This window comes from Salvelinus fontinalis, chromosome 16 (genome assembly GCF_029448725.1).
Source record: "Salvelinus fontinalis isolate EN_2023a chromosome 16, ASM2944872v1, whole genome shotgun sequence".
Classification (NCBI taxonomy): domain Eukaryota; kingdom Metazoa; phylum Chordata; class Actinopteri; order Salmoniformes; family Salmonidae; genus Salvelinus; species Salvelinus fontinalis.
This window is the reverse complement of record NC_074680.1, coordinates 6,643,981-6,663,493: the sequence shown is the minus strand read 5'-3', so window position 1 is coordinate 6,663,493 and position 19,513 is coordinate 6,643,981. Positions and strand designations below refer to the sequence as shown.

General features: G+C 42.9%; 1 protein-coding gene across 2 annotated transcripts; it reads right to left on the bottom strand.

Annotated features, from left to right (window-relative positions):
* Positions 1 to 78: 78 nt before the first annotated feature.
* Positions 79 to 16,448, bottom strand: LOC129813415 (grainyhead-like protein 3 homolog). 2 transcript variants are annotated; one of them, XM_055865749.1, is made up of 15 exons: positions 16,315 to 16,448; positions 12,936 to 13,047; positions 12,776 to 12,840; positions 11,660 to 11,936; positions 11,384 to 11,472; positions 11,005 to 11,155; positions 10,238 to 10,349; positions 9,840 to 9,934; positions 7,960 to 8,118; positions 7,700 to 7,781; positions 7,030 to 7,160; positions 5,780 to 5,906; positions 5,501 to 5,586; positions 5,300 to 5,364; positions 79 to 1,449 (listed from the first exon to the last, which is right to left on the bottom strand). In XM_055865749.1, exons 1-15 carry the CDS (start codon positions 16,329 to 16,331, stop codon positions 1,332 to 1,334), a joined length of 1,686 nt encoding a protein of 561 aa, XP_055721724.1. In that variant the 5' UTR covers positions 16,332 to 16,448; the 3' UTR covers positions 79 to 1,331. The 2 variants fall into 2 exon arrangements, with proteins under 2 accessions (XP_055721724.1, XP_055721725.1); XM_055865750.1 differs by having other exon boundaries at positions 11,384 to 11,469.
* Positions 16,449 to 19,513: the final 3,065 nt, after the last annotated feature.

Below are 19,513 nucleotides of genomic sequence, written 5' to 3'. Positions count from 1 at the left end.
CATGTCCTCATTCAGTAAGATTTGAGTTGACGTGAATTCATCTTAAGTCATCTTCAAACTTTAGCATACTAATCCCACTAAAAGACAACGCATCTTTTATTTCGTATATTTTTGATTTTCTTTCAAAAACAAAAAAACTAAGAAGAGTATCAATACAAAAGGATCGCCATGCTAAAATCATAATATACACTACAGGGATATAGACAGAGAATTGAAATGTTGCAAAAACATACAAATAAACTTAACTGAAAGATTTTGATAGGGGTTGATCAGGTATCAAGTGGTTCAGGCACAGTGGCTTAGGGGGAAAATGTGATGGTTATAATACAGAAATGTGTACAGTCCTCTACGAAAGAAGGCCACTCAGGTTTTTGTGAAGGCAATACTCGCTGAAGTGGGAAATGTGTGACTTTGGTTCTAAAAAAAGTCCCTGGTTGGAGAATTCTAGGGTGTGAAACTAACCGGCTACAGCATTATACTATTGGTAGCACGATTATAGAAAACATTATGGTCAGAGAAGTACACAGATGTAGGATCTTAATTGGAAATTGGAAATCTTAACAGGAAATTTTAAACTCGTAGTGTATTTGAGGTTTAAAAAGGGTTTTTAAAGTTTGTAACTTCCACTTAGAAATGTCACTTGATTTTCCCTTACGCAAAATGTATCAACCCCTACAAAAATGTCAATTTATTCCCTGTTGCTGCAGGATTATTTTCCTGCTGTAGCAAACTGGCACAAATTAAGATCCTACATCTGTAATATAATGAAAAACATATATAATCCAACACAATGGCATCATTCCCATTACTTGAGATCCCTTGGAAGAAATTATAAGTACATGAAAAGCAGCAAGAATGGCAGTCTTTGGAAAAGTTGACAACATACATGGACGGTATGTCCCCTGAAATGGAAATGCATAGCTTTGGATGTTTGTGGAAAATGGGTTATGCTATCGCTGTATGTCTCCTCAAAGGGACAACTCATATGTCATATTCATTTCTATTTACATCAAATATTTACAGCATAATTCATCAGAATCGCTCTGTTATAAAATATATACTACAGTAAAAAGTCATAAGAGGGTTAAATTGTATTTACAAAGGCAGTGACTGGCATCGGTATAAAGCTCTTGGTCTGAAGTCGGTTCGATGGTTGAACTGATGGTGGGTGTAGCTTGTCTTCTTTGGCCCCATTGGTCTTTGCCCTCTTGGGCTAGCCAATAGAGTCTCTCACAGAGTAATGCTTAAAAAGTTGAAATCGGCAGGCAGTTTGATTGGCCACGCTTTGCAATGGGGTGGGCCCGAACATCAAAAATGTCCGCCCCCTCTCTTCATAACTCCATGAGAGTGACCTGGAACTGACCGCACATGATTTCAGAGATCTCTATGAGGAATGCTGAGTGGTTGCTGTAGTGTTCAATGATGTTGTCATCCATGTTGACGAAAATCCTGAAAAACAAAACAGACAAATAACAGATTCATGTCTTGTAGGGGGGAAACCTTTACGTAAAATACCAGTTTTCTGCTGTCTGGCTGATACATTTTGTAGTCACGAAACAAAAGAGTGAGAAGCCTACAATTCCCTCAACGCTGCAGACAATTAAATCAGGCCAGACTCCTTTTCCCATAGGGCCACCTGTCTTTACGGTAAGTAAAGCTCTGTTGATAATCAAGCGACTGCCTGCTCACGCTACCCGGAGGGAAGGGACTGATTGAAGACTATAAGCGAAATGAGACATAACCTGTTGGGTTCTCCATTCAAACCTCAGGGCAAACTCAACTTCAGTCAAAGTTATTAAAGCCTTTCAGACAGTGTGACAGAATAACCACACAACATTCTAGGTGACAGTGATCTACTCCATCAAGTCAGCTTCAACAGATTACTGCCTCGGAACACGTTAGTTACACATCTTCATTGGTATGAATGCTTGTGTGAAGACACATACAGCAGGCCTACTTTACTACTAGTGGTAGATCTGAAGCTTAGGGAAATGTCAGCTATTCAGTAAAAATAAATACCTTCAATGTACACTATAAAATTAGAATAGTACAGATTTTTTCCCCCAAAGACTATGGTGGCGTCCAAATACGCCACGTTCTAAATAGAAGGCATATTAGTTATGCGAAAAGAGTATGTTTTATAGTATGTGAAATGTCTAAAAATCGAGTATGGTTTAAAGGTGCAATATGCACAAACAGTTCTGCCATTTTCTGGTTGCTAAAATTCAAATAGTTCATGTGACAAAACAAGCAAGTGTAGAGAATCATTGTACCATCTAAAGTGCTGTGAAATATTTTTTCAACAACCAAAAATACTGTATTTTCAGCTTTTTGAAGCTGGTGTACAAAACCAAATGTAAAAGATGCAAAAACTAAACTTAATTATGGGAACCATAGAAATATCGCACATAGAACAGATCTACCACTTAGACTTGGTTTCAATGAGAATGACAGATCTATATACCTCACATTTCTATGTGAATTTGATCAGGTTGCCCAAAAAGTTACATGTTGCAGATTTAAATGCCAGGATGCTATACTCATTACTGGTTTTCATCTAGTAGAACTTGCTGCACACTATTAAGGAAAATAATTGTCTTTCCAGACTTGTGTGTGTTTGATAAAGACCTTCGATAATGAAATAAGCGGACGTGCTGTGACCAAATGAACGAATGGCGGGAATCAACGCAATTGCACATTAGATGACAGGTTCTCAGGATGGGTGAGCCTAGTACGTTGATATTTGTTGATAACTGCATTCGTTTTTACTAAACAGTACGTTCTAAATAGTATGTAGTACAATGAGTACATAGTATGACATTTGAGTAAGTATTTGGCAAGACCAATTTCGGACACGGCCTAAGGATCAAGCATTGAAAACAAAATGGCCACCATTATTTAATTTCATGGTTGACATGCTGCCAATAGGGAGACCAGCTCTTCTTCAAAGGCTAGTCCTATTTAATGTCAACCACCTGGCCTCCACATTGTTGCTCAATAAGGCGCCACCCTCTTTTCACTCTCTGTAAATAGACCAGAACACTTCTTGGTGTAGCTATGGGATGGGTAGATCAGATTAGAGGAACATAAATACTGTAAAGTAAAAGAATAGGGTGACTCATCCAGCCTAGTTTTAAAATCTTTCCGTCCTGTGTTTTTTGGAAGAGCTGCAATTATCACATTCCGGAAGACAGAGCTAGCTAGCTCACCTAGCCGGTCTGTCAACTTTAGTTGCCTTCCTTACAGAGGAAAGACCAAAATTCAACTTAGATTCAACCTAGTTGACAAGTTTTGCTTGTCAACAATCAAGTTATCAAGATATGTAACTTTCAAAATACAGAAATCATCCCACATGATGCATTTTGCAGCATTATACAGGAATGATTTCACTATTTTGAATGTTATATACGCTACATGACTAAAAGTATGTGGACACCTGCTCGTCGAACATCTCATTCCAAAATTATAGGCATTAATATGGAGTTGGTACCCCTTTGCTGCTATAATAGCCTCCACTCTTCTGGGAAGGCTGTCCACTAGATGTCGGAACATTGCTGCGGGGACTTGCTTCCATTCAACCACAAGAGCATCAGTGAGGTCGGGCACTGATGTTGGGCTATTAGGTCTGGCTCGGAGTCGGTGTTCCAATTCATCCCAAAGGTGTTCGATGGGGTTGAGGTCAGGGTTCCGTGCAGGCCCGTCAAGTTCTTCCACACCAGTCTCGACAAACCATTTCTCTATGGACCTCACTTTGTGCACGTGGTCATTGTCATGCTGAAACAGGAAATCGATTTCCTCAAACTGTTACCAAAGTTGAAAGCACAAAATCGTCTAGAATGTCATTGTATGCTTTAGCATTAAGATTTCACCAGCAGCATACCACCTTGCATACCACTGCTGGCTTGCTTCTGAACCTAAGCAGGGTTGGTCCTGGTCAGTCCCTGGATGGGAGTCCAGATGCTGCTGGAAGTGGTGTTGGAGGGCCAGTAGGAGGCACTCTTTCCTCTGGTCTTAAAAATATCCCAATACCCAAGGGCAGTGATTGGGGACACTGCCCTATGTATGGTGCTGTCTTTCGGATGAGATGTTAAATGGGTATCCTGACTCTGTGGTCACTAAAGATCCCATGGCACTTATCGTAAGAGTAGGGATGTTAACCCCGGTGTCCTGGCTAAGATCCCAATCTGTCCTTCAAACCATCACGGTCACCTAATAATCCCCAGTTTACAATTGGCTCATTCATTCCTCTCCCCTGTAACTATTCCCCAGGTCGTTGCTGTGAATGAGAATGTGTTCAGTCAACTTCCCTGGAAAAATAACAGATAAAAAAATTCCTTTCACTGGGACTAAGGTGTAGAGCCCAAACAATGAAAAACAGCCCCAGGTCATTATCCTCCTCCACTGAACTTTACAGATGGCACTATGCAGTCGGGCAGGTAGCGTTCTCCTGGCATCCGCCAAACTCAGATTTGTCCATCAGATGGTGAGGTGTGATTTATCCCTCTAGAGAACGTGTTTCCAATGGCGGCGAGCTTTACACCACTCAAGCTGACGCGTGGAATTACGCATGGTGATCTTAGACTGCTCGGCCATGGAAACCCATTTCATGAAGCTCCCGAAGAACAGTTCTTGTGCTGATGTCACTTCCAGAGGCAGTTGGGAACTCGGTACTGAGGTGTTGCAACCGAGGACAGGCGATTTTTACGCGCTTCTGCAGTCCCGTACTGTGAGCTTGTGCGGCCTAGCAATTCGCGGCTGAACCGTTGTTGCTCGTAGATGTTTCCACTTCCCAATAACAGCACTTACAGTTGACCGAGGAAGCTCTAGCAGGGCAGAAATTTGATTAACTGACTTGTTGGAAATGTGGCGTCCTATGACGGTGCCACGTTGAAAGTCACTGAGCTCTTCAGTAAGGCCATTCTACTGCCAATGTTTGTCTATGGAGATTGTATGGCTGTGTGCTCGATTTTATACACTTGTCAGCAACAGGTGTGAATGAAATAGCCAAATCCACTAATTTGACTTTTGTATATTTGGTGCATCTTGAAAACATGATTGCTGACAAGTAACACTTTTTGTAACTATGTCAACAATAGACTCATTCTTTTTGGGGTGGACTTTTCCTTTAAACAAATCTGAACAATTTCCCTTCAACTCAGTCTTGGTAACGTTACATGCTAATACTATTGGTAATTATGTAGCATAGCTAATGCTGACACTTATTCCTCCTGATGTAAACAAAAAACAACAACAGAAAAACACAGATCAATGCAGGGCCTCGGTTTAAGAAGTAACTTACCCTCTTTTGCATTTCTTGTAGATGTTCCCGATGGTGTCCTGTTGCATGACGTACTTTTCAGAAATCTGAGAAAGGAACAAGCGAGAGATGAGTGTCACTGTCAACTCCACGGGATCTTCTCCTGGTTGCTGGATGAGATGCTTGGAGGATGACAACAAGGCTGGGTAAGGAAGGAATAAGTATCGTGAATGTACCACCTACCGCTTGTCTTAGGCCTTTCAGGGTTGGGCTGCTGAGCATGAGAGCATCGAACACTTCCTCCGACTCTGTTCTCACGTACAGGAGCACTGCAAAACAAGATAACAGAATACTTCAGGTTGTGTGCGCCAGACAAGGACCACAGCAGTACTTTGTTTTGCATATTGACCACTTATTCTTTGCCTCATACTAGATGTATTGTCTGTACAACAGGTTTGGGTTTGGCCAATTCCATTTCAATTCAGGAAGTACACTATTTTCAATTCAAGAATTCTTCTTTACCTCGTTGTTGCTCCTCGCATCTGGCCTGCTTGCTTGGTGGCGGGCTACCATTGCTTTGTTCCAGTTTATCACGGTAAAGTCTCTTCAGTGAGCTCTTCTCAACCTCCTCCAACGTTGTGGGGGGTGCCTACACAGAGAAAAGGAGATAAGTAAAACGATTGGGTACAACTTCTCCATCGAATGTTGTTGCTTCATTTCCCATCCCAGTCATTGTATGGTTGCAACAGTCATGAGTATGAATGCTGTTATCATAAATCTGTAGATGTGCACATGAATGGTGACGCAGATGCCGATAGATAAAAGGTTCCCGACAAAGATGTTCGTCTAACTACCAGAGATGTTTGTTTCACAACCTGTCAGCGAGTCACATTGTATATTATAGGACAGAACATTTCCAGACTCTTTTACGAGTCAAGTTAATGCTAATGTCCCTCCCCTCTAAAGAAGCTGACCTTATCTAAGAAAGTTATCTAAGACATTTTCTTTGAGAGGTGGAATTATTTATGATACTCAAGTCTTGAACCCCCCCCCCCCCACCTCCAAAATGCAAGGTACCCCCTTCACCTTTAGCCTAAATTAGGTCACATCTCCACCTTACTTTCCTCTCTTAAAGCTGTGAAAATGTATAGGATCTATGTACTGTCTAGTAAGTGTGTGTTTATTAACACTAGGGAAATAATGCTGGAAAGGGCTGGAAAGGGGCTGGCATGCAACCCTTACTAGGCAGACTGAGCACACACACACACTCTCCTTCCCCACTCCCTAAATCCCAGACTGTGGGAACTAAAGGCCTGTCAGGACAGCAGCCCTTACCACTTCCACTGGCTTGTGTCAACAACACTGAAAAGGGGGACTTGTGTGTGTGCCAGGTGTGTGTGTGTGTGTCTTTGTCTAAGCCCCCGCAGGTTAATCCGTGTGTCAGTCACACTTGAGTCGAGTTTCGAGTCGAGGAAACTGAACGACCCACCAATTAGATCGTCTGATCTCGGGCGTCTGTCTCTCCTCACTCTCCCTGACACTCTCCCCATCCCAACCCACTTTTCCCACAACATTTTTTCCCACACTATCCCTTTTCCCCCCCCTCTGTGTGCCACAGCCTGGAGCTAAAGTCCAGGGATAGCAGGGAACATGACTTAACTCACTGTTGTGGTGGTGAACTCCAAGATCCCTCAATCCCAGAAAAAGAGAGAGAGAGAGAAAAAGAGAAAGGAAAATAAAGGGGGCGTGGATAAGGGATGGGGGGAACCTACCAAGCCGCAGCGCTGCATGTTGGAGAGGTGCATCTCTGGGATGAAGAGTACAGGGTTGGTGACGTGGTCCTCCAGGGTCTTGAAGAAGGTGCTGCCACTTCCCATTGAGCTGGACACTACTGACTTGTTGGCTGAGGAGGGAGAGGAGAACACTGGGTTAGAATTGGCGTTATAGACTGGCCTAAGATATAAAGGACTGGTTTACCGGGTGCTCTTTAGTTTATGAGTAAGGTTTACCTGAGTGTAGGAAACTGGCTCTATGACATTGTAATGCACCACTAGTTATTCTCTTTAAGAAAGAATAGGATGCTATTCAAATGGGGCTAAATCCCCAAATTCTAATTTTGTTAGAAACCCATGGTGTTAAATTACAATCACAGGCTTAAAATACAGGATGTATTTCTTGCTTGGGTTAGTGTCTTGCTCCACTGCTGATCTAGTCAGAGTACATTTTCAATCACGTAATGGCGTTGAGTTGGACTTGGGAAGGCCAAGCTTCATGATGAAAACAAATTGCTGAAAGATACCCAAACTGTAACTAAATTCCTTATTTGCATGTTCTGACACACACCATGATGTATTGGTGGATTATTTGTTGGTGGATGTAGGTTGTCATTATTTAAGAGTAATATTTAAGAGTAATAGTAATAAGAGCCTGAGGTAGACTTACTGTTGTTGCTTGAGTCAATGACTGTCTTGACCCTCCTCTTGCTCTTCTTCCTCTCTTCATCCCTCATCTTCCTCTCTGCACCCTGAGGAAAAAGACAGACGGTCACAACTCTACTCTGACACTTTTACTCCTCATTTAACAAAATGAGTCATCCGTACAACAGGTGCATTTCTTTGAAAAAAAACAAAAAAAAACAAATAAATCAATGTTTATGTCATGGATGAGCATAGCTAGCACAGTGGGTAGAGATCTTTACTGACCTTATCGCAGAAGATTTTGATCTGGCAGGCCGCTCTGTGGATGAGGCGGTTGGTGCCGCTGCGGAAATCATAGGTGTCGATCTGGAGGTTGAGAGGAAGCCCCTTCACCCCCTTCTGAGAGGAGAAGTCTGTGCTCAGAGAGTTAATGCCAATGTACACCTGGAGGAGAGAGAGAAGAAGAGGGTTAACAGGATATCAGACAACAGTCGAATTGGAACTTTCTAGAACAGTTTTGCTGCCCTGCAGCACTTTCCTGTCGTCAAATGACCTACTGGCCTCATGGGTGAAATGTTATTCATAATGAATGAACATTATTTTTAAAAAGCCGCAGAAAATACAGTGTATCTTTGTCAAACGGTTTTGCTATATTTCAATCTTCTTTGATTTATGTAAAGTGTAATATTGGGATGCAAACTCAACATTGAATACATTTCAACTCTATATCTGACATGGTACAGGTGTCTTCTTTTTTGTAGGCCCATAACCATGTGTGGGAAGTGTATATTTTGTTTCACTGTAGATTTGTTTAAGACTACCAAGAAACACTCTGTGTGACCCTGATTTAGCCCACTGCAGTAAAAGGTTAAAGGTCCTTGCATAGCAATTGGAACCTTAAAAATCATTAAAGCATTTTTTCAATTTAACCTTCATTTAACTAAGCAAGTCAGTTAAGAACAAATTCTTATTTACAGTGACGGCCTACGACAAGAGAGACAACACAACACTACATAAAGAGAGACCTAAGACAACAACATAGCAAGGCAGCGACATATGACAACACAGCATGGTAGCAACACAACATGACAACAACATGGTAGTAACACAACATGGTAGCAGCACAAAACATCGTACAAACATTATTGGGCACGAACAACAGCACAAAGGGCAAGAAGTTAGAGACAACAATATGTCCCACAAAGCAGCCACAACTGTCAGTAAGAGTGTCCATGATTGAGTCTTTGAATGAAGAGATTGAGATAAAACTATCCAGTTTGAGTGTTTGTTGCAGCTCGTTCCAGTCGCTGGCTGGGGACCTTTAACAAAATGTAACTGGCAGAACGGGTGTTGTATGTGGAGGATGAGGGCTGCAGTAGGTATCTCAGATAGGGGGGAGTGAGGCCTAAAATGGGTTTATAAATAAGCATCAACCAGTGGTTCTTGCAACGGGTATACAGAGATGACCAGTTTACAGAGGAGTATAGAGTGCAGCGATGTTTCCTATAAGGAACATTGGTAGCGTTGACACAATTCGCAATTGTTTTACTAAACAAACGCTAGAAGTCTATGGACACATGGTGTAATGACACCTTTTTGGATTGGAAACCCCCTCCAATGTGGACAAATGTACAGCGGTACAGTATAGCAGAAAAGTCTAGAATGTTTCCACACTGGTCGGGTCTTGGTAAGGTTTTAGGATATGAGAGGCATTGATTTGAACATACTATTGTGATCGGCCAGGAGTGGAAAGGGATGGTTGTGACAACAAGTGCCTTCTGTGTTTATTAAAAGGAGTTTTTCTCTTTTCTCTCTCATTCCTTCCAACCCGTCCTTTCCCTTCTCTCTCTCTCTTTCTCATTCTCATTCCCTCTCCCTCACCTGCAGTGAGTTTTATTGCCCCACCCTTATACCCTGGGGGGCAGTGTGCAGATTGCAGTAAGCACTCTCGACGTGACGCTCTTCCTTTGTGGTGACAGGCGCACCGGGGCAGCCGCATGCCAGGGATTCCTTCCCTCCCAACCCTCAGCGCTCCTTCATCGCCCCATTTCAGCTCAATGGGTAGCGCGGCTATAATAGGGGTGCGCCAAGCGTTACGACATCATCTGTGTGTGTGCCAGTGTGCGTGTTTTCCACTGTTGCTTCAGTTTCCTCGCCGCTTTTACCTTAGCTTCCTCATTGGGGTTCCAGATGAAGGATAAAGCGTTGAAGGCCACCTCTTCCACGTGGCTGATGCCACTGAATACCTCTTTGTAGTCCGCTAGAAGATAAATAGAAAGATATTGATTTAGTTCAGAGAAATCTCTGGAACCATTGGAATAGTTATTGTCTTTCGTTGAAGTGGTTATCTGCTCTGAAAAGATACAGGCTTACAAAAAGCAACAGCAAAAACAACTGATAAAACAATTCTTCCAGTCGCTGGCATTTTTTGTTGTAGATGTTGACCTATGGCATTTATCCATGACATTCTTCAGAGAAGACAACGGGGAAAATCTCGTAACTGTCTGTTTCTATACTATACTATCTGTTTGTGTGTAAGACGGTCAACGTTGCGGTGCCATACCGATGTCAATGACTCTCTGCTTAACGGTCGGCTGCCGTGCGTGCCAGTGATTCCAGCACCTCAGCTGAATCTCTGCGCTCTTGTCGTTCTCAAACACCGCCATGACCACCGTCTGGACAAAGAGAGCCACAAAAAGAGAGAGAGAGAAAGAAGAGAAAATAGGAAAAGAGAGAGAGAGCGAGCGAGAGCCATCAGACAAGGTACATTTTGTGTAGGTTATACGTCTTTGTTGGTGCGTCGTCGACTTTGAGAAAGGCACAACTGGGCACGTTTTATTCAGACATCAGACCCTGTTATCATAATTCTAAATCCTCAGTTCTCTCCTGGTATTGTCACCAACTATTAGCAGGGCTTGTGTGTGCTCTCTTTTTACTTGACAAAAGAGAGGGTTGTCACACAGGCTATTGGCACCACACCTCTCCCCCTGTTCTCCTTCTGACTTAGTCTTTTAGTCACAAAGAACTCAGGGCCTGACTAACTGGCTGACATGCATTGGGTTTGGCCCCGCCAGATGAAATATGCAATGGCCCGAGTACTGAGCCTGGTGGAACTCCAAACCCGAAATCACTCGTCACAGAAAGAGAGAAAAAGTTTCCCACCCCAATTCACCACGACTTGGTTCAGACAGTCAACAATGTTGAACCGAGAGATTTTTTTTTCCCCTCGGGAGATTCCTAAGGAACATACTTTCACTGGGGTTGTGTCAGACAGAACATCCTATGGGTAGAGGAAATGTTCTTGGGTGATGTCATCAAAGCTTGACTCACCTTGACTTTGTTGGAGATCAGGCTGGCTGAGCTATCCACCCCCTGAAGGGAGATGGGGTAGAACTGGCCCTTGTTGAGGTAAACCATGGGCAGCTCGGACGACTTGTATTGGATGGCTTGAGGGGCTCCCAGAATGAACTGGAAATTGTTCCTGGAGACAGAAAAGAACAGAGAAGAATGTTAATGCACAGCATTATGCTTTGCTATTGGAATTTTACCCCCATTGCTTTATAATTTATACACAGCTCAATTATATGAATTGTCTTTAGCCTAATAAGCATTAGCGATACTGGGCGTACAATAGTTCAGTGTTCAAGCTGACGTGATGACTTCGCAGTTGGTGTTCTAGTTTGATCTGACTCTCGGGGCAAATAGCTACCTGTATCTCTCTGGAGGAGATTTGCTGTACGAGTCCGAGTAAACTGGGCTGTGCTGCTCGGCAAATGGATCGCTGTAGGGTAGAGTCTGCTTCAGGGCAACAAAGGAAGAAATGTGAGAAGAGGGAATATGAAAAGGACAAAAAGAAGTAGAGAGATGGAGGGAGGGAGGGTAACTAGAAGTGAAGGGGGAGATGAGACATTGCCAGAGATGAAAATGTACAAAGGACAACACCAGTTGTGATATAGACAAAAAAAAACAAGATGGCTCTTCTTACCTCAGTGGTGGCCTCAGGGAAGGCTGTCTCTGTGGGCCACTTCTGGGAGAGCAAGGAGTTGAAGATGTTGTTGATGACCTGCTTGTCGTAGGTGTCGGCACTGGGGGTGAGAGGGAGAGGGTTTTGGGGGACAGAGGGGGGACAGAGGGGGGACAGCTTGCTGTTCAGCTCCAGCGCCTCCTGGGGGTGGTTGGAGGAAATGTTCTCGGACAGCAGCTTCATAATGTTGGCTGGCGTCTCCAGGGAGACCAGCTCGGGGGAGGAGCCAATCATAGTCCTGGATTGGGGGGAGGGGGAGGAGTTTAGATACAGGACCAACCCAATTCGCCACCCCTTTGATTGACATTCAATGAAATCAATGGCGTTGTTTGACAAATAGTACTCTCGTGAGAAACACTGATTGTCAATAGTACTTCCTTCCTTCAAATAAACTCCAGCTCTTTTATGCAGTAGCAGATACAGCAGCACACATGCACACAATTACAGACTCAAAATATGTGTCAAAGTCAATAAAACATGAAGAAAGCCAGTTTAGCTCTCAGAGTCCACTAAGCACACAATGCTACTGAAAGTGAACTAAACAGAGCTGGGCAGGAACTGTTTACTGCCTAATCCTGGAATGTTTTCTCTCTTTCTATAAGTTTCTCTGTGGGACTGACTGCTGTGTTTGACGGGACAACAGCGTGCCCCACCGACGGCCATTTTCCAACCCAGACAAAAGGGAGGGTGAGAGAGCGGCAGAGCTGGGGCTGCTTCTCCTTTGTGAGTCAGAGGGTTGTTCGGGAGAGGGAGGAGGATGATGAGAAGGAGGTGTACCACGGCCCATAATCCCTTGGGGCTCTGTTTGACATGGGGATTAGCCACCAGCTCACCCAACTCTAACCTCACCAAAGCCTTGCCCTGCCTCTACCGCTTGACTCCATGTCAATGGGCTTGACTTCATGACATGGGAACTCCTAATACCACCCGGCAACCACTTAAAATCCCTTTACCCCTTTATCTGTCCCATAAGCACACCCCTTTAGTGTCTGCCTCTCTCCCTAGATTGACAGGTGGCTATCTCAATCAAGTCCATACTCTTGGTAGTGTTAATAATGGCTCAGAAGTCAATCTTACCTCTCTGATGGCTTGTACGTACTACTGCCTCGGCTGCATGCAACCATTTTCTGCTCTTTGGGTGTCTGTGAAAGTGAAACACCAACCGTGAGTACTGATACAGCACAATATCTATACATAGGACTCAAACAGGTGGTATAACACACAGACACACAGTTACCTTGCACTGGTCGTATGTGAGTAGGCTGTCTGGGTAGGCCCAGGAGTCCATGATGTAGTTGTTGTAGCGCTGGTAGTTGAAGCTCTCGTTCTGAAGGACCAGTCCCAGAGTCCTGCAGCAAACAGACCAGGAGAAACATCACATTCATAAACGTACATTATAGATTTATGACAGATCAAAATGGTAGGCTTCCCATTCAGAATGTGGCATGACAGTGAAGGGTTTAGTAATTCAATTCCTCTTCTTTTTTTTTTTTATTGTAAAATAATATATTAGAAAGGCAACAATGAGCATGTTTTGGCTATAGAAGGGCCTGTTTACCTGTGCATTAGAAATGCAAGGCTTTTACAGTGTGATCATCTGCATGGTAATAACAACCTTAAGTACTGCACATACCTGCCTCTGGAGGGTTTCCATTGCAAAACCACAGATCGTAATAAGATTTGGCTGCAAGTGTCAGAGAAGTTCAACATGCCAGGGGCCAAGAGCTCATGTACACACAAACACGCCTTGTACGACCTCGACGTGATCAAATTACCTCGGAACTTGTATGGTGTTTTTTTTTTTTTTTAGGAAAGAAAGAAACAACTTATTTGATTTGAGCCTTTCCCTTCCTGGGAGCATAGCGATTTCTAAAGTAAACATTTCAGGACCGGAGCGCTCACCTGGGAGTCCCTGGGTTTCAATACTGCCAAAAGGCCAGAAACAAAACAAGCGATTTAGGGGAAGGATGAGTTCATCCTCAGACCAGGATAAACAGAGAGAAAAGCAGGATTTGTTTTGGGAATTTCCTTGCTACTGGGAAGGGGATAAACCTTCTCCTGTAAGTTGTCCTGAAATGGCCAGCATGCAAACAGTGCAGGTTTACCTATGGGCTACCACATCATGTGCTAACAACAGAGGAAGACTCCAGGCATTGACAGCCGACTATGTTCGATTAGGAGAGAGGGAGAATGGAAAGAAAAATACCTAAGTTATTACGATCCAACCCAAACTCTTAATGACTGTCACAATAAGGTATATTAGCATCAAATAAGACCGTGTGATCACCTATACGGCTTATATAATTCCATACAACTGTTTACTAAAATGCTTCATCTCAAAACTGCAACCCACCACTGTTCTAAGATACACCTGTCTCTCCGTGTACGCTCACTCACCTCAGTACACTGTAACACCACATTATATCTCATTAGCTACTCTCCTTTCCCTAAATAATGCTCAATACAGATGTTACAATAGAGAATCCCGGTCTAGAGTTTCACTACTACACTGTTATGTAATTCAACTCATTACACATTGTCATTAACCAGCCCCTCTAAGACATTCGGGGGATACCCGTTTCTCTCTCCCCATTGTGTGTTGTACCCCCTGGGTTAGTGTCAACACGGCTTATGACAGGCCAGTTTAAATCACGAGCCGGCTTAAATTCACAACATAGTGGGGAGAGAGAGGGAATGTCAAATATAAAATGGAGAAACCTGACACACACTTTTCTAAAAACACACCTTTCACATGGGGGTCTCATTACACAATGTAAAGAGAGAAAGAGAAGGGGGGCCCCCGAGTGGCTGATTTCTCACCCTCTCGCTGGAAGTCTAAGTGGCTCAAACTACTGTACAACAGAAGATGAATGAACAAGTCAACGCTTGCATGATTTTCGATTTTGGCCCTCCTGGCCAAAAAATGGCCCTCCTGGCCCTAAAATTTAGATGAAAATTATAAATGGAAGGGAACATGTTGCAGAATCAACAGCAGTTTCAGCCAAAGGCCTTACATCTGGTCATTCTAACCAACCAATACACTTGACTATACGACTGGTTGCATTTCACCTTGGAAGTTAAACCACAAGGCACAAGTCAGATTGGGGCCAGATGAACAACTAACTCCACTACCCCCCCCCCCCCCACCCCCTCTGTTGTTGACTATCTGAAATGTCAACGTGGATGAGCAAGTTTTTAAAACGAAACGACGACAAAAAAAGAGATCATGCTCATGGGCCCCCAACTCCCTCATCAGGAAACTGGGTCAACTCAACATGAGAATCGAGGGCTGCACCATCCACTCCAACTCCACAGTCAGGAACCTTGGTGTTTTATTTGACCCCACTCTGTCATTTCAACCCCACATCCGGAACATCACCAAAATCAGACTTCTTCCAACTCAACAACACCTCACGACTCAGACCCTCTCTCGCTGACCCCATTGTTGAAACCCTCATTCATGCTTTTGTTTTATCACACTTGGATTACTGCAACGCCATTCTCTACAGACTCCCCGCCAAAACCACTGGGCAGACTTCAACATATCAAAATTCAGCTGCACGGGTCCTCACACAAACCAAACCTTGGGGACCACATCACCCTCAACTACACTGGTTCCCGGTTCACATCAGGATCGCATTCAAATTGCTCACGCTCACCTACAAAGCACTTAATGGACTGGCGCCCACATACCTTACTGACCTCCTGCACCCCTTCACTCCCACCTGTTCCCTGCGCTCCTCTGACACTGGCCTCCTCACCATCCCCCGCGCCAGTCTCCGCTCCATGGGAGACCTGGCTTTTAGCAGTGCAACTCTGGAACTCCCTACCGCTCCATGTCAGAACCTTGCAATCCATACATAAATTCAAGTCCACACCAAAAGACACAGCTCTTCACACCTGCTAACCCGGATTCTCTGTCGTCTTAGCTCTAATCCTCCATCTAGTTCACTTTCTGTCCTCATGTTCAGTGTTCTCCCTGGTGAGTCTGTCATCATGTTTAGTGTTCTCCCTGGTGAGTCTGTCCTCATGTTTAGTGTTCTCCCTGGTGAGTCTGTCGTCATGTTTAGTGTTCTCCCTGGTGAGTCTGTCGTCATGTTTAGTGTTCTCCCTGGTGAGTCTGTCATCATGTTTAGTGTTCTCCCTGGTTAGTCTGTCATCATGTTTAGTGTTCTCCCTGGTGAGTCTGTCATCATGTTTAGTGTTCTCCCTGGTGAGTCTGTCATCATGTTTAGTGTTCTCCCTGGTTAATCTGTCATCATGTTTAGTGTTCTCCCTGGTTAGTCTGTTATCATGTTTAGTGTTCTCCCTGGTGAGTCTGTCATCATGTTTAGTGTTCTCCCTGGTTAGTCTGTCCTCATGTTTAGTGTTCTCCCTGGTTAGTCTGTCCTCATGTTTAGTGTTATTTTATATACTTACTTATTTTAATGTGTGATTTTAACTATTTTTATCCTGCTGATTTTCTTGTGTGTGTAAAGTGACTTTGGGTGTCGTTAAAAGCGTTTAAATAAAATGTATTATTACAATTCCAAACACGTTTCCCTTAAATAACACATTCTGGCATGAAACACCAACTCCAACCCCATAGCATGTCACAGAAAAAATTGTCAACTTACTCAATCTCTTTGGTCATGACTCCTTTCCAAGACAGTAGATCTCAGGCTTCTTTAGGTAAAGTCTCCTCTAGTGTGTATGTGTTTGTGTGTTCTTTTGAAAGGCTGTCAGTCAGTCTTAGTAGAGAGAAGCAGACTTGTCCCGCTGAGGGAGCTTGTTTGATTCCTGTCCACACCGGCTCCCAACATTTATTTCATGCCGACAGGTAGCTTTCCTCACTCACTCCTGATTGGCCGAGGGCTCTGGAGACAGGTGCCTGATAGGACAGGTGTGGATGGGTTAACTGTTTCAGTGCTGGTGAGAAACCAGATGTGAGTGGTGGGTACTTAGCAGGACAATGCTGGGCAGCGTTTCACGCATCTCATTGAGAGTTAAAGAAAATAGTGAGATTGGCTTCTCCAAGGTGTGAAATGCTTCTTATTTAGAGTGGTAAACCAAATAGTTTTTGCAGGAACTAGGCTTTAAAATGGTAACGTTAATTCAGTATCATTATTTTCTCTCTCGGAGTCTACAGTGTTGTGAACTGGTGGTGTTGGTGCCCTTGTGTTTGTCATTATCATTGGCAAAACTATTTGATGGGAGTAGCTGGGGGTAGTGGTTCAATACTTTATATTTGAGTAGGATTTGTAAGGATGTGTTACATTGCATATTGAATTATCCAAAAGAGGCACATAATAAAGATTAGAATATGTTCCCTATAAAGAAAGTCATTTTCATGTGCTTAGTGAATTTCTGCTATAGTTTACTAAAAACATTTGCTGATTTACATTTTTTAGAATTCGGTTAGGATTTTTTCTGGTTTGAATTTTGCATTTCAATAAAGGTGACGTGTATTATTTCAAATCTGGAAAGAAATCCGAGTGAGAGTTCATGATTCTCAAAAGCAGTACATCTTTACATATTTCACATATAATATGAAATATCACACACATAGAGTACCAGTCAAAAGTTTGGACTCGCCTACTCATTCAAGAGTTTTTCTAGTAATAGTGAAGACATCAAAACTATGAAATAACACATATGGAATCATGTAGTAACAAAAAAAATGGTGGCTACATTGAAGAATCTAAAATCAAAAATATATTTGGATTTATACATGTTTCCATGTATTATTTCCATGTGTTATTTCATAGTTCTGATGTCTTCACTATTATTCTACAGTGTAGAAAACAGTAAAAAAAATAAAGGAAAAACCCTTGAATGTGTACGTGTCCAAACTTTTGACTGGTACTGTATATTATATTTGAATGTAGTGTATTTCTTTAGGCTTATTACCATGTGATTACAGAGGAAACTAAATGACAGATGAATAAGAAAGGGGGTCAGCCCATCCAGCACAGACCACAACATACAAATTATATGATACCTTACTTTCTTCACAATTATTTCACAATGAGTTATGAATTGAGTTAAACAGAAATCGGTGTTTTTAATCAGGATCTTCTTAGATTGTTACAACGATACGGCTCTTCCAGGCAAACGTGCACTGGCCTCATCCACCCACACAGTTTCCGTTCCTTTCTGAATTACCAAAAAGAAAAACACATAGGCATCTCAGAGTAGAGGGGCTGATTTAGGATCAGCTGTGCCTTTTAGATCATAATAAATATGATTAATGGATGGATGGACTTAAAATGTAATTGATCCGGACTCTGGTGTAAACATGCCTTTCTGACCATCTGTGCACTGAAGATAAATGAATATGTAATGCATGCATCTGTAAGGGTGTATACTGTATGTGTGTGTGTCCCTCTGTCTGTATGTGTGTATGCATGTGTATGTGTGTTTGTGTGCGTGCGTGCTTTTGTGTGTGTGTGTGTGTGTGTGTGTGTGTATACGTGTTTCTGTGTGTGTTTTCTGTTCCTGGGACCTCAGGGCATCTGGCGTGGAGACACATAAGGGTGTGTGCTCTGAGACTTGCCCCTCCCCCCCGCCCCCCCACTCACACACAAACCCTCTCACACACAGAGACACACACCCTCACACACACCGAGGCCTGAGGGCAAGTTGGATGTAAAATCAGATCAAAAGAGAAAGAGAGAAAATGCACTGAGTGACACACCTCTGGGTTAAATACGGAAGACACATTTCGGTTGAATGCATTCAGATGTGCAACTGACTAGGTATCTACTTTCCCTAGTTCAGCAAAATAAGAAATTATGAAACATTTAAAAAAGTTATCCTTTTAAGATAAAACTATACTAAATATATTCACATTTCACCAAATGCCTGATTAAAACACTGTTTTGCAATGAAGGTCTAAAGTAGTCTCAACAACTCACTCTAGGCTAGCAACATGGTGTAGCCAGAGGACAGCTATTCCCTGTAAATATTGTTTTCTTGATTTTTGAAGTTTCATTTTTGTGTCGGGTTAGTGCCATTTATTTCAAGTTGCATTGCTAACTTTAGTAGCAATTGCTAATGTTAGCTAGCTACCAGAGTGCAGTTTTCTCAGCCAGAATGTACAACAATGTATTGGATTTTTTTGTTGAAGAACCCCATTCATTGCCCACATCAGATTCAAGCTTCTTGGAAAAAGCTGCATCGATCATGTAATGGACGAATGTCTGCATATTCAAACTGCGCAACACAACGAGGAGGTAAGAAGAAACGGTCACAAGCAGCTTATCGGCAAGAGTTGGCTTTTAGGGCCACAATGAGAGGGAAAGTTCAGCTAACAAGGACAACTACAAGGAACTTGCAGAGGTAATTGCGTTTTACGATGCTTTACTTGCTCATTTCATAAATGGAGCAGTGGCCGAGGCTACACTTAAACATTAGAGATCTGACATGCTGTATTGGTTGAAAACAAGACCATTTTTTCAGTCTGATCAACTGTAGGCTACCAATAAGAGCAGATGCATACAGCCTATGCGCCCTGTCCATCTGGTCAGAGTAAACAAATTGGTAACTCTATGTATTTATAGTCCATTTATTTGTCAGGAGAAAATGTGAATGTGATCCATTTAGAATTGGGCTGCCTAGGCTACCTATACCTTTTCAATCCAAAATTATTACCTGGAATTAGTCAACATAATAGTGATCATAGACTGTGAGTTCATGTTATTGCATAAGCCAGCATGATGCAAACATGCATAAAGCAAGCTCAGCCCTGTGAGTTAAATTGTCTCAGTTGTTGTCTCTCTGTCTGGGTAGAGGAAAACCCCCCTTATATAGGGGGGGTTTTATATATAGGGGGGG